This window comes from Lactuca saligna, chromosome 9, assembly GCF_052625555.1.
Source record: "Lactuca saligna cultivar CGN05327 chromosome 9, ASM5262555v1, whole genome shotgun sequence".
In the NCBI taxonomy this organism is placed as follows: Eukaryota; Viridiplantae; Streptophyta; class Magnoliopsida; order Asterales; family Asteraceae; genus Lactuca; species Lactuca saligna.
Genome location: NC_136425.1, coordinates 136,337,902 through 136,354,267, shown reverse-complemented (window position 1 = coordinate 136,354,267; position 16,366 = coordinate 136,337,902). Strand labels below are relative to the sequence as shown.

The 16,366-nt window shown below is 39.0% G+C and overlaps 1 protein-coding gene across 1 annotated transcript; it reads right to left on the bottom strand.

The window, feature by feature from the left end:
• Positions 1-320: 320 nt before the first annotated feature.
• LOC145014217 (protein NRT1/ PTR FAMILY 4.5-like) lies at positions 321-4,728 on the bottom strand. Its single transcript, XM_078972589.1, has 6 exons — positions 4,584-4,728; positions 4,417-4,516; positions 2,539-2,756; positions 2,010-2,435; positions 1,704-1,825; positions 321-1,588 (listed from the first exon to the last, which is right to left on the bottom strand). The coding sequence occupies exons 1-6, from the start codon at positions 4,584-4,586 to the stop codon at positions 574-576; spliced, it is 1,884 nt and encodes a 627-aa protein (XP_078828715.1). The 5' UTR covers positions 4,587-4,728; the 3' UTR covers positions 321-573.
• Between the last annotated feature and the right edge of the window lie 11,638 nt (positions 4,729-16,366).

Below are 16,366 nucleotides of genomic sequence, written 5' to 3'. Positions count from 1 at the left end.
CCAACAACCCAATGACTGCAAGCACACCGATGTATATTTAAGTATCTATATGGTTGCCAACTGCATTTGCCCAATCATGTTCACAAGAACTCCATTCTTATACCCACGCCTAAACAACATCATCCACCTTTACTTTTCTGTTATCGATAATACCCATGTGTTTAACTTTTTCTTCAGTTACAACTTTGTAAGCATCTGAAATGCTAATTAAATTCAACAAATAACGGATACCACTATGAATGGCTTTAGTACCAACTTATATCCATTTAGACAAACTAGAGTCAAATTTATAATAATCCACGATTAAAGTTGCAATCTATTTCAAGAGAAAATGGTTTTTTATAACAGAATTTTGTAGCATACAACATGATGCTTACATTTATGTGTGCTCATCTGAGCTTATCCAAATATAACAACAAAAAGCACACCAAAAAGATGGTTGGGTTGGAGGGTTAGAGTGGAATGTTGTTCAAAAGCTAATGAATCAGTGAAGTGCAAGGAAAAAAAAAACAGATAGAAGTGACCCAAAATGCAGAGACATCTAAACCAAACAATATCTTCAAGATTCTGCTTTTATATTTGTGAATGAACTTCATGATCTTTTTCATCGTTAACCTCCTCCTTTGGTTCTTTCACATTTTTAACATCCTCATTTGATTCAACGGTTGTTTCACCTTCTGGAGAGTCTTCTTTAATTGTACTCTTTGGTAACTCATCTTCACTTGCACTGACCATGGCAACACTTGTAGTTGTTGACGCCATTTCTGTCTTCAACAATTCATCATCCTCCTTTTTGTACTTATAATTTACGGCTGAAAGCAAGTAAACTGCGAAATTTATCAAGCTCAACACAGCCAACAACCAATAAAATAAATTCAGATTGTTGTTATCCAAAATCAACCCATTAATCCATCCTTTTTTGCTTGGCGACACTCTCTTCGTAACAGAATTAACAATATCCACCAAAACACTACTCAGAAAGTACCCAAGCGACACAGATATCCAGGTGAATGAAGTGGCAAGTGATCTCATCCCCACAGGAGCCTCTTTGTAAAAGAACTCAAGTAATCCCACTAGCGTGAACATATCCGCAATCCCAAAAATACCATACTGAAAAGAAAGCCAAAAGAGGCTAATAGGCTCAAGTGGATGAAGTCTTGATTGGTTTCTCCTCTTTACTTCCACAATTCCAGCCACTCCCATTGAGATTGCAGAGAGAACAAGGCCAACTCCAACTCTTTGGAGTTGAGTAATTCCTTGAGGATGTTTGGTGAATTTTCGTGCAAATGGTACAAAGAAGAACTCATAAACAGGAAGGAGAATTGACATGAACACAAGTGGAATTACTGGAATTGACCCCGCAGGAAAGTCGAGTTTTCCAAGTTTTTTGTTCATGAAATTGCCTTGAGCTTGTGAAAATGTTTGTAGTTGGGCTAAACATGTGTTCATGACAACAGTGCTTAGTATGATAGGAAGCATTCTTATTAGGATCTTCACTTCTTCAACTTGTGTCACAGTGCATATCTCCCATGGTGCAAGTTCACTTGGTTTTGAATCTTTAGGAACAACCGCTGCCTTGTCTAGCCAACTGTACAATATCAAACTCAGTTACCAAATTTTTTTACATCTCTTTTTATAAATATACAACTCCACCACCTGAATTTAATTTATATTACTTTCTATATATGGAATGTAATACGTACGTGAATTGGGAAGTGCGAGAGAGTTTTTTTCCCATCAAGGGCTCATTTTTGCTACTTTCATGTAACTCTTCAGAATTTTCTGGTAGCGCTAAGTTTCTTTTGTTGACCGATGCTACAAACACCTGCCCAATGTCACGAAAATTTTCATTCAGAAAGAATTCTATAACATTTTTGCACACTTTTCATGTGGAGAGTGTGTGTTGTGTGTGAGAGAGAGAGATAGAGATAGAGAGAGAGAGAGAGAGAGAGAGAGAGAGAGAGAGAGAGAGAGAGAGAGAGAGAGAGAGTGTGTGTGTGTGTGTATACCCTAGTAATCCTTAGAAGTGGGCTGTCTTTAGGAGCTTGAATGCGGTAGAAGGGTTTCCCGAAAAGAAATAAAGTGTACCCCAAGGAGCTAGTAATGGTAGCTAATAAGAAACCCCACCACCAGCCATGATTAGTGCTAACATACACGAATCCAGTTACTCCGACGGTGGCGCCTACGGTGGTGCTGAGGAGAAGCCAGTTGAAATAGCTTCCTTGTGCCGTGAGTCCTTTTGGTTTCATGGTGTCAAACTGGTCTGCACCAAACGGGGCAAGAGCACCTCGAACACCACCCGAACCTAATGCTAACAATGCTAATGAGGTGTAAAACATGAATCCTATCCCTCCTTCCATGCAACTTGCCTTTCCACCACAAGGTTTTGGATGTAGACTTGTGGCATGAGCTTGAATTGTCATTATCACAAACGCCTGAAATTAATAAATCACATATATGGTATAATTTAGTTGTTGAAAACTAATAATGTTTTAGTAAAATTCTTATCCCATTTGTGACGGATGTTGATTTGCATACCACTACTTCGATTACTCCGAAAATAAGACAAGTGTGGAATCGGGAGATGTAAGTGTCTGAAATAAAAGCACCAATAATTGATAGAAGGAATGTCGAGCCCATAAAATTAGTGACTGTGTTTGCGGCTCCAGGGATGTTGAAACTCAAATCCTTCATGAAGTATGAGAACAATATCAATATGTTTGATACGAATCCCATGTTCTCTAATGCCACCAAACCTGCACATTTTTATAAGTATGAAAGAGTTAAATGTGGTGTAACATTTAGTTTACGTTAAATGAATTAATTTCTTGAATCAAAGTGGATGTCATGTTGACGTCCTTTGTATAGAAAGTTCAATAGTTATTGACATCTTGGATAACAAAAAGAAACGTTGTTAAATTTAAAATAATTCTTTGACTGAACTTTGAGTTTTTAATGTATTATAGAAAAAATGATATGGTTACGGAAAATAGTATACATATTGCGATTTGGTGTGAGTCGTTCTTGTCTGTATATTTTTCCGTAAGAACCATAATCAATAATTAAAAGATCTCGCAATAGTCTTCTTCTTCTTCTTCTTCTTTTTTTTTTTTTTAAATGTTTTATAAAATTAAAATTTATTATGTATAAATAAATTATTGAATACGAAAATATAGCTGCTTTTAGAAAACAACATCACCTTCTTCTTAATTTCTCATTAAATTACTTAATGAGATTTGAAAACCGAGACCCATCTTATTATATATTATTTATATATCAATTATATAGGATTTTATCAGAAAAATCCCAATATTTTTAGGATAGTTACACTTTAGTTTTAAGAATTTTTTTAATATAAAAATCCCGATTATTTGTAAAAACACAATAATATATCATTTCTGTGAAAATAAAATTTTTTTTTTTATAAACTTGAGCCAAAATGAAACAATCCTAACTTTTATGTTAAAAAAATGTTTGAAACTAAAATGTTACATTCCTAAAAATATATGGATTTTTCTAACAATTTTCCCGATTATATTTATATATCAGATTAATATATCATACAACTTCATTGTAAGCGAACAACATTTTTGAATCCTAGGATTGGAATAATTGAAGATTATGATGAGAATGAAAACATTTCAAATATAAAGCTATTTTTTAGAATCTGATTTATATACTCTAATCAGAACCATTTATAAAATAGATATGTAAATTAATTATTGATGTGGTGTTGAACATATTTGAAATTAAGAGGATTGATATTATTACAGCGATATATAGACAACTATTTGACATATTTGAAATTGTTATTGACATTAGAAAATTGGACTGTATGAAAGACTAATGGCATTACCCAATGTTGACAAACTAACACGTCGTCTAAGATTCTAAGACCATGCACAACGAATGATGTTTTTGCGGCTTCTATACTGGCAACTGAATATTATTAGTTTACCTACTTAGATAAAGTTACAACACTTTTGGAACTTTACTCTTTTTAATGTGACTACAAGTGCCATGTCACAAACTTGTGGTTCATAGGTTTGCGTACATACAAAACATCACAAATTATGTTATTTACAAATTTACCAGATCTTTCTAGCACATCTTTCGGCAGGAGGTTAGCGTGAAATAGAATTACTTCTATTTATTGTAGTATTTGAGGTAGCGTCACTTATTATGTGATACACGTGTGTAAGAAAACAATCCTAAACACTTCCATAACAACTAGAGGGTATTTTAACAGTTCGACGGTATTAGAGGTTAATCATAGAGATCTTCATTTATGTCAACCACAATCTCTAAAAATAATGTGCTGGACTACGTTAACGGTGGTACTTCCTATTTAGGTATAAGAAACGTTTGCATCATAATATTTGTACTAATTATGATATACAAACAAGTATGGTTTACCAAAGATGAAACCCGAAGCTTTGAAGCCACCCTTTAGCCCATTGGGCTTGAAGCTAAGCCCGCGAAGTAATTTGTAGCCTGTCTTTGATGTCTCCTCCCCCTGCGTACATACAGAAGTTCACATAATTATATGAGGATGATACATATAGGGAAATATCATGACTTACCATGGTGGAATGATGAGAGAGTGAGAGAGAGAGAGAGAGGAAACTCTGAATTTGGAGGAAAATACGAGAAAACCTTGAGTGTCTGCTGAATGAAAAGTGTCCTTAAAAGCAGGATGCAGTTGAAAAAAAAACATTGTAGATAACGCTGGAAGGTAGACATTGCACATAGATCGACTTAAAGGGCATTGTTTCTTTCCCCCCAACTGCATGCACCCTTACTATGTAATATTTATGTCTTTATCTGGTTGCCAACTGCATTTGCCCAATCACTTTCACAAGAACTCCATTCTTATACATGACAAAAGCCATCAACACAAAAACATCCTCATCCACACTTCCCTTTTCTACTTTTGACAACACCCAGGTGTTTCGCTTTTTCCGTTGTAAAGCTTTGTAAACATCTGAAGTACTAAACTCAATAAATAACAAATATCTTGAATGGTTTAATTATTAAATCCTAACTTTTCATTAATTTTTATTGCCTTATTATGTTTTCAGTTTTTATAAACAAACTATATTTTTAAAAAAACCTTAACTGGTCATAAGAATAATTAACTCATTGCTAGAACCAAAAAAAAAAAAACATTTTCAAAGTAGATATCGAAATACTTTAAAAATGCAATAAAATTATAGAAAAATAGTTAATCTTACAAGCCTTTCCAACAACTACTAAAATCTTGTTGGCATGCATATTTTTTTTTTCATGGCCAAAACGAGGTTGTTTTCATTAACGTGGACTGAAAATTCGATGTGGCGTGCCGAAATCTTGGTAACCTGCGGAAATTTGATATTTTTCATAACTTTTGAATATTCACTTTCAAATCATAGGAACTCCGTTTCTTTATTTTTATTTTTATTTTTATTTTTTATTATTATTATTTTTTTTGTAACAAAACCTATCGATGGACACACTCCAAATTTGGAAATCCAGAAGTCACATTTTTTTAGGTCTAAACACATTATTGGTGAAAAAAAATCCCCAAATTTAAACATTAATAGCTTAAGAATATGAAATCCGTTTGAGGTGAATTTTTGTTTTCATTATGTTTTTTTTGTAAAAAAGGCTACCTAGTAATGTATCACGTTCGGTATTTAGATATCAGGGAAAACATACTTTATAAGCTCCAAAGATCACTTTTCATATGGATATATGGATGTCGTTATAATAAGGGTATATATAAACATGTAGCCTTTACATAGAATAGACATTAAAGTTGATTGATAAAAATTATTTTAGTTACAAGCGGGGTAAGACGACCAATATATTGTTTGGTAATTCTTACTGAAGAGGTGATAATAGAGGATTAACCATATCAACTCAGTCTAAAGCTTGATACACTGTAAAAGTTAAATTTAAATTAACCATATTGTGAATGTCTAGCATGTTAACCGATCTCGAGGTCATTATAGCTCACACACAAGGTACACCACTTTGTTTTGCTACTTCCCATCTAGAAATACTGTGATCAAGATATAAAATTTAAGAAAGAAAAATTTTATACCTTTAAAACTGTAGCTAAAGACGATTCTTGCCTGCCAAGTTTGATACTTTTTCATCCTCCTAGGTAGCATCATCTGAACATAAGGTTAATACCAAAGAGTCCCCTGCTTAAAAAAAATTAATCCCATTGTCATTCAATGTAATATCCTAAAAAATACAAAAAAATATTTTCAGGTTTTAAATAAACTAATCAATTGAATCCTTTCTTTTAGAAACCATTGAGTAACATTTATTTGATTGAAACCATACATTATCATTGTCAAGCTTACAAAATTACGGAAAGTAATATTCGATACGTGTGTACAGTCCCACCGACCTCTTCTTATAAACAACATCAAAACGTTTAATCCACATCTGTAAGCATAAATCTTAGTGAGTTGCCCAATACACCACATATTCAACCATACATACAGTACATCCACGCAAACAAAGTCCTTGGCTATAGTTTCGAACAATCAAACCTCCTACCCACAAACATAAATCATACACAACTATACATAATATATGAATTCAATCGTTCCCCCACAGTCTTACAATCCCTTGCTGATGCAGTCCTCCTTTAGTCTCATTTGTTATGATCATCCCATAGTCTTACGGTAACTCGTTGTTGTAGTCTTCTTGAAGTCTCATTTGCTAAGGCCCTCTCATAGTCTTAGGTACGATTGTCATGGTCCTCCCGTGGTCTTTCATACAAGTGGCAGGGGCCAAATCCTGGTCTTTCATACAAGACATAAAGTTATATGTAGTTAGGGATTAGATAAACATTCAAATAGGTGATCTACTCAAGAGCGAACAATCAAACTAGGACATCACAATAAGGCATTAGACCAAGAGTTCTCAGGCTATCCAACTTAAATTACATAGAATCAATCCTACAATTACAACATAATCATGAAAAATAAACACATAACCTATACTAGCTTGATACATACCCTTGGCGACTAACCTTCCCGATAATTGGCCTTCCACAGTTATCCTAACCAAACATAACTTCTAACAGTATCATACGATCAATAGGCAACATACTGCTAATTTAGCATACTAAGACAACAAGTTTTCTTAATTACACGTGCATAACAAGGAGTTATGTAACAACCCAAATTTCTAGCAAAAGTTTTTTCATTTTTAAATAGCAGAATCATTTCCAATAAACATAAATACCAATCATAATTGTTTTCAAAATCCACCACATTAAATAATTTATTCATAAAATCAGAGTGTCCCAAATGAAACGCCGGAGAGTACATGCAGCGCCATTAAGCATGATCCTTTCTCTTATCTCCTTAAGTACCTGAAACAATCTACGAATTGTAAGCTAATGTTTAGTGAGTTCCCCATAACATACCCCACTCAATCCATATAATCACATAAACCTTATCAGCCATATAGGCTACATAAGCCATGCCTATAAACATTTAAAGATGTCATGGAAACCCTCCAAGGCCTTATACCGGGTGCCACTGGAGCTCCCACATGGTCTTAATCCACTACCATGGGAACCCCCACATGGTCTTAAGTACCTGCAATAGGAACCCATGCATGGACTTTCCTAACACAAAAATATCATACAAACTAAACATGAAAACATATAAGGATGTTGTGGAAACCTTCCAAGGTCTTACACCGAATGCCATAAGAACCCCCGTATGGTCTTAGTCTACTACCACGGGAACCCGTCGGGGTCTTACATACTAGTATCACAAGGATAACTATCATATCACACATCATAAAATCAACTAGCATTCCACATAACACATAATGGGCCGGTGTTGGTGCCTTAGACCTATTATTATGGTGAGGAGACTCCCTCTCACGAAATGCGGAAATGATAAGATCAAATACCAACTCATAGCTCCAAACTCAACTACTTACAACCACCATGTGACCAACTTCATTCAAATCCCAAAATACCAAATATACCGTTAAAGTCAAACCTAGTCAACCATGGTCAAAATCAAGGTCAACAATCCATGTTGACCCAACTTGTCGAGTGCATCTAGCAACTCGTTGAGTTTCTTCAGAACTCAGAAGACCATGAAAAATCAAAACTAACTCGTTGAGTTATCTCATCAACTCGCCGAGTTTACTCATAATCCATAAAGCGGGAAACCGACTTAAATTCGTCGAGTTAGCTAAGCAACTCGTTGAGTTCCTTTAGTCTTTTCATATTTAGTCCTTTCCAGTCGAATCCAAAGCCCCAAACTACAGATCCACTCCCCTAGGGTTAAGATACCATGTAAAGTTGCTAATTTTAGGTCTATGCATGGCATCCAAGGGGTTAAAACACCTATATGAAGCTTAATAAGGGTTTTAGGGCATAAAGGATGGCCAAAGCTTGAATCTCTAGGTCCAAGGAGGCGTAGAGGTGTCCAGAACTGTAGTCACAACTTGAAATCATGCTCAACTTGAAAAATGGTTCCAAAATGGGCTAAAAAGGCACTAAACTTCCATAGCATAAGATCTAAGAAGAAATAGGTCAAGCTATGGATTGTACTACTAAATTGTTGCTACTACTGTGTAAATGTCATATCTACAGCCTCTTTCTTCAGCTATGCACCAACCACTTTAAGCTTCATCACAAAACACCAAAAAGGCACTCTTTAAGCTCTCACACACTTAAAATGGGAGCTAAGACACGATTTAGGGTTTCTCTAGACTGAGAGGGTGATAAGGGATGCTAACAATGAGGCTTAATGCCTTTAAATAGGGTGCAAACCCTAAAAATTAGGGTTTCCTTTCCAGCGTCAACTCGTAGAGTTAGGGCTCCTCAACCCGTCGAGTTGAGTCCTCAACCTACGTCCATATTGATCCCTACATGAGGAGTTGGAGCTCCTAAACTCGTTGAGGTCCAGTCCAAAACCTTATTATTTTGAAAAATAGAAAATGCCTAAACCAAGCATTACAAATTTCACCCACCTGAACTAGACTTCATCCTTAAAGTCCGCTAAGGCAAAAAGTGTTGGATTTGGTGTCTAATCCCATAACTATAATTGGTATGTATTTGACCCAAGAATAGTATGGTCCATTTTGGGTTGCCTTCACCAAAACAATTTGACATGATGGATATTTGAGAAAGAGGTTATTTGTGATTTATTAATACATTATAAGTATAATATATTAATTGAGAAATCATATTATTTAATTAACATTGGTCAAGAATTAATTTGGAATCTATTTAGTGATCAAAAGAGATTAATTAAATTAAGGGGACTGATTAAGTAAATCAGTAATACATATAGTTTGTGCCAATGATCCATGATTGATTAGTGATGGACTGAGTTTATATGAGAGTCCATGAAGTGTTAGTCCATAAGGCTTATCATATGGATTAGTTGATTAAAGGCCCAAGGAATGAATTAGGGTTTACAAGTTGAAACCCTAGGAATTCCACACTATAAAAGTAACCCCTTAGCTTGAAATTCATGACCCCAAGGGTTCTAAGAGAACCCTATCCAATTTTGGTGGTTCTAGCCTTTCTCTAAAAGTCCTCCACTTGTTCATGGTGTTTGTGACTTGTTTGAGGCATTACACTCTAGGTGCTAAGCTCTTGAAAGGCCAACAACTACAAGCTACAAACAAGAGGTATTCTTCTAACTAGTTTTATGATTGATGTACCAAATTTGTATGATAGATAGGCTTCATGATTTGGATAATTTTGTTGCATGTATAACTAAAGAAATCTTAGATCCAAAGCATTAGGGTTGTATGTGAACCATTGGAGTGTTATAGTACATAAAGCCCAATAGTGGTATCAGGGCTATGGGTATTTTCTGTTATATTGATGCATCGGTTAATTGTTCAAATCAAGAAAAATCGTTTTTTTGTAATCTCCATGATCACCACAACATGGTCAAAGTTACCACGACATGGTGACTGTTCAGTAGACAAATTTTTTCAGTTTTTTTTCCATGTGTTGGATTAGAATCATTACTACAAACTGTTTTGACTATTAAAATTGTTTTTGTGATAAGGTAATGGTTTCCATCATCCAAAATTAAAATGAAAATTATCAAATTTTAAGATAATGTTTTGACTCTATGATAATTTGATTATATGTATTGTTTGATTAGAATTGTCTTGCAATAAGAGTTAAATTAGGTCAAATTGATAAATAATAAGTTATATGAAAATTGTATTAGTTTATATTTTGATCTGAGTGTTTCATGAAGAGATTCATAACTTGTTCTCAAGTTATGAGATATGAAATGTTTCATTCATGAAACTTTAAAATCTTTAGGTTATGGAATTACAAAGGTATTGAAGAGTTTCATAACTCCTTAAATTATGGAACTTGGAAAGTCTCATTCATTAACCCCATAAGCCATGGAATCCGAAAGTTTTGAAGAGTTTCAAAACTTGCCCTTAAGTTTTGAAATTTGAAAAGTTTAATTAAAAAGTTATAATTTGAAATATTGAATTCTAAAAAATCTAGTTATTGAAAGGTTTCAAAAGATGCAACTCTTGGGTTCATATCATAAAAATTAATTATGTAACAACCAAAAAATTCAACATAATTTAAACTTTTCAAAACAATTCATTTTAATAACATTACTACAGAAAGGTGTTCAATACGTTATTTATCAGAATATTCCCTGGTCCATTTCATAAGACATAAACGCGAGGAACGGTACGATCACGCCTTTGCCTTGCCACAGTCTCTTGAAGAACCTGAAAAACATTAAACCACAACTTAAAGCCCGAAAGCTTAGTGAGATACCCCCAAAATACCAACGACATATACACCCTTCCAGGCCACGACCTTCCAGTCCAAAACATATTGCCTTCCGGCCCATAACATAAAAAGCATACATAACATAACAGAACATAGAACAGCCATGCATATCGGGTCAAACTCCAGTCTAAACAACCCTATACACATAACATTCAATCATATAACAGTTCGCAGTCAACAAATCGATCAAGCAGATCACATAACATATCATTACCCTAACCAGGATACCGACCTAGCCGATCACGAGCATATATCACCCTACGTCTCAGTCAAGATACTAATTACACACATACGCCTTTCCAGGCCATGACCTTCCGGTCCACATAACGTAGAATGCCTTTCGGCCCATATCATAATGCTTTCCGGCCCATATCATAATGCCTTCCGGCGCATATCATAATGCCTTCCGGCCCATATCAAGAAATACCATAACAAACAACTACCCGGATTTCCATCCGGTAAAGGGTCGGTATTGGTGCCGTAGACCCTATTGATAGAGTGAGCATAACTGACCTCGAACTGCCGGCTGAAAGGATAAGATCCCGCTGCTCCGAACTCCGACACGAACTCCTCCACTGAACACCAAAGCACTCAACTCAATATATATCCTTAATTACCGAAATACCTCTGGACGACAACTGGTTAACCTTGGACAAAGTCAAAGTCAACCTCTGACTGACTCTACTCGCCGAGTCAACCCGATGACTCGTCGAGTCCCTATGCTCAGAACTTCCCACAATCCGCGACCTAACTCGCCGAGTCACCCCGAGACTCGCCGAGTCCAAAAACTCTGAGTCCACTCGCACCCAACTCACCGAGTCATCCCTTGACTCACTGATTCTCGACTCAACCAGAAAATATTGGGACTCTTCGACAAGACTCGTCGAGTCTAAGGCTATCTTCAACCTACTCGCCGAGTTGTTCATCCAACTCGTTGAGTTCCAGCTCATCTTCAAGCAACTCGTCGAGTCCACCCATGTGACTCGCCGAGTATATCCAGGCCATGCAATTGGTCCAATAAATAGATCTAGCCTCCTACAATCCATCCATCACGTAAAGTGACAAACTTTACGTGAATCCAAAGAGATCTAGGCCTTATTCACTTTAGAGCTAGGGTTTGGGACATGATGGCTTCACTAAGCACTCAAACACAAGAACTTTAATGCACTCTAGGCCTTCAATATTCCAGATCTGAGGTAGCAACCTCAGATCTAACCTCCAAACACCAAAACATACCAAGATATACTCCCCACAAACCCCAAAATGATGAATCCATATGAGTGATAGCCCAAGAACGAGATGTTACCACAAAAGAATGCCCCAACTGCAATGAAACTCGAATCCACGCAAAGCCCTTTGATCTAAGCCTCTTCTCCTTCAAGATTTCTTCAACAAACACCTCCCCAAGCTCAAAATGCACTCCAATCTTCTTCAAACACGCTTTCTAGGGTTTCTGGACTTCAAGGGGGATCAAAGAGGCAGGGGAGAGGATATAATGTTCTTTAAATAGGGCTCATTCCCCGTATTTAGGGTTTTCTCCACTCAGTACCTACTCGCCGAGTAGGCCACTTGACTCGCGACCAAAGTCGCGACCCTACTTGCCGAGTCCATCCATGGACTCACCGAGTTGCCCTTCAAAATTTACAATTTTAGTCCTTCTACTCTACTCTTGCTATTCCAGGATGTTACAATTTTGCCCCACTTAAATTAGGCTTCATCCTCGAAGCCTACGACAACTCATCTCAAAATACTTCCACAACGCGCCACTTGGCCTTAACCGGACCAGGTCCCTCAAGGCATACCCATCGAGAATCGAACTCACTTTCTCCTTCCTTGTGGTGTCCTGACCTCCATCTCAAACCGGGCACCAACTTTACCCTCTGATAACCACACACAACAACTGAGTACCACCCATGATGCATCACAGCTCCAAATCACAACCATTACTTGACCCATATGAGCTATAAATAACTATGCACCACCCGAATCCCCGATCCGAGTCCAACTCTATCCATCCCATGCTGACAGAAAGACACACTCTTCAGAGCAACTCCCATGAGTTCTCTTCTTGCAATCGAATGCACATGCTGAACTAGCTCTAGCTCCCTCGGGTTAGGAAACCCATCACTCTGATGACCCTCAAAACATCCCTCAGGATGAACCACTGATACACAAATCCTTTACCGAAATCAAGCTGGAAATCCAAAACTCCATATCTACATCCCTTACGAGCCTCTTGTCTTTACAGCCCTGGAATTCCCTTCTACGACCCCAGCAGACATCCCCTCATGATGTCATCCCAACCGCTGCCGCACACGCTGCTCGAAAACCACCGTCGAACCATTCCGATCATAACTCTACACTGCCGCTTTCACTTCCTCGAATTTGCACTCCCCTTCGGAATTACATTCCTCCTTCTTTCCTTACCAAGGAAAACCACTTGACCGCCTCGTCACCATGACAAGAGCCACGATGCTCACCCAACGCTACACCACCTCCTTATAGCATAACCGCTATCCATGCAACACATATGCCCTGAATCTGCTCGCAAGGACTCTCGTGTCCATGCACCATCACCACTAATCAAGGTCAATACCTGGGGCCAGACCTTCTGATGCTAACACATCGCAGCATACTCAATTCATTACTTCGCACCGATCCGATAATACCGACAGAGTCTTCAGCATGAATGGGCCACCTCACCAAGTCTTCAGTCAAGCTGGACCACTCTCAAAACCCTCAGCCAATCTGGGCCCCCCTCCAGGGCTTTCCGTCTGGCTGGACCGCCTTCCGGCCTTCATTCTATCTGACCGCTCAACTAGCATTCATCAATCCGAGTTATCCCTCCGGGGAATCCTTCCCTGCATACTGTTCTAGCCCCTCAGGGGTTCCGAACTCTATCTCTATCATACATACTTGAACCCAACCTGATCCCAGGTTCTACACAATCAATGCCATAGGTCTGTAATCCGCCCCGTACGCCTGCTACTTACCTATACCAGCCTGCTCTCGGCTGAAAGGAATACCGCCGAAACCCAAACAGCTAAACAACCTATCAAGTATATTGATCATCCAGGGAATTTCCAATTCTCCCCCACTTAGGGCACTGACTATCAACCACCAGCCGCTAACACCGACCTCCCAAAATAACCTTGCACAAAACCCAACGCTTACACGTAGACTGATTTCCACTAGCACTAGCAACCTTCGCAAAACACATTTCCACACTGATCAATCCGTTCAAAAGTACTCATTCATCAGCTAACCACTCCTCAGACTGAAGATGCTACCCGACATTTAACCAACTCCATATCTCCACTAATCACCCTCACGAATGATAACCAACGATAGCATGAAACACCAAACTATAACCTTACCAAACCTTCAGGGAATAACGGATACCAAAACGAGAACCTAAATCGCAATCCATAACCATGCCAAACCCTCGAGGAACACGGATACCAAACGAAAACCCGAAACACAAATCCATAACCATGCCAAACCCTCGAGGAACACGGATACCAAACGAAAACCCGAAACACAAATCCATATCCATCCATCAAGACTAGCAAATAAACGATACTTCACAATAATCATAAATAAACAAGACAACAAGGACGAAACATACCCGTAGCTGTGTACGACACTGCTCTAGCCTCCTCCGCTGCAAGCTGAAAAGCACGACCCCAAGCCCTTGGGGGATCCGCTCCACCCTGACTTCTACCTGCGATCCTCAAAATGGCCGGTGCTGGAGCTTGCACCGGTCCTGCAACAAGCTGTGGGCAGTTGATCCTCAAGTGCCCAACCTGATGACAATGATAACAGATCCTCAAATCCCGAACCGGCACTGACTGCCGACAATCCCTCGCATAGTGCCTCTCCTTTCCGCACTTGCGGCATGCACCACTGGACCGAAAAACTCCGGCGTGACCCCTCCCACACTTTCCACAAACGTGGCTGCCCTGATCTCCTATCCTGGAATCAACGATCTTAGACCGTTTCGTCGCCGGCTGCAACTGAACTGGAGCTTGCCTCAGCTCACGCAACTGCAACTCAATCTCTAACTCACGCCGCCTGGCGGCCTCCTGCAACTCCAACAAAGTCTCGCACCTCTGCGCGGACACAAACTGACTGATGTCCCCTTTCAGCATACTCAGATATCGGGACATCTGAGCCTGCTCCGAAGCAAACTCAGGGCAAAACATCGCCCTCTCAGTAAACATCTTGGTGATTTCCGTCACCGACTCCGTATCCTGCTTCAGTTCCAGGAACTCCTGAGCCAACCTCTCCCTCTCGACTCGCAGAACATAATGAGTGCTGAACATCTCTCTGAATTGATCCCATGAAATCGCAGCCCTCTGCGCGTCCGAGTATGACCCTGTGGTCAATCTCCACCAATCCTTTTCCCCGAGCCTTAACAGGTTCATAGCACACCTCACCCTCTGATCAACAGGGCATGAACACGTGAAGAAACACTCCTCCACGTCTGATAACCATCTCATAGCAATGATCGGATCCCGAACTCCAACAAAGGTGGGAGGCTCCGTATTATCGAAGTCCCGATACTGAAAACCCCTACTAGCTCCTCCCCCTGCCGTTGCTACAACCGCTGTAGCCGCCATGGCAGCCGTCTCCGTTAGAGCCGCATAGCGCTCATTGAAATACTCCACCATGGCGGTCTTGATCGACCCAAACAGTTCCGGCAGCTCGGCCCGGAACAATGCAGCAACCTCATCATGCAGGATCTCTTGAATCCTCACATCCAACTCGTACGTACTCATATGACCGATAACCTCGGGCGGTACTGACCCGTCCGCAACTCCTTCTCCTGCACCCGATCTTGACCCGGATCCACTCCAGCATGCCTCGAAATCTCCATACTGAAAATATAGCATAGAACCTCAGACTCTTCCCACTATCCCGGGAACCAACTCTCAACCCAACCCTAGAGGTCATGGTTTCCCTGATACGCGTATGGGTCCTGTGCTTTCAGTAGTACGGGCCCATACTACCTTCCACACCTACCCATATTTGTATGAAGTACTACCACAACACCCTAGCAACAAATGTTCATAGCAAGCGCTCGATCCTCACTCCTAGAGGAACATTGGAAATCCCAACAGAGGAAAACCCTAGGCTAGCAGGCATCATAAAACAGGCAACATTATCATGAAATCCTGAAGATCCCTAGCCTAACACTAGCATGCTGTTCTATCAAAGCTCAATAAAACAAATGTCATGAATGGTAATTTGGAGTTACTTACTGGCTCCGGCTGATCGTACCTCCGTGTCCTCCTTTTACTTAATTTAAAAACCATTTTATTTTCTCTTTTTAAAACCCTCCTCGATTTGAGACTGGAGTCACACGAGTGTTCCTCCAATTCGCTCAAACCAAGGCTCTGATACCAACTTGTAACAACCAAAAAATTCAACATAATTTATACTTTTCAAAACAATACATTTTAATAACATTACTACAGAAAGGTGTTCAATACATTATTTATCAGAATATTCCCTGGTCCATTTCATAAGACATAAACGCGAGGAACG

Bases quoted from the DNA above. Each gene is read 5' to 3' on its own strand.
- LOC145014217 (XM_078972589.1), bottom strand. The intron at 2,757-4,416 runs GTAAACCATACT...AAAAATGTGCAG, and splicing joins AGCTTCGGGTTTCATCTTTG to GTTTGGTGGCATTAGAGAAC. The intron at 1,826-2,009 runs GTATACACACAC...GACATTGGGCAG, and splicing joins CACTTCTAAGGATTACTAGG to GTGTTTGTAGCATCGGTCAA.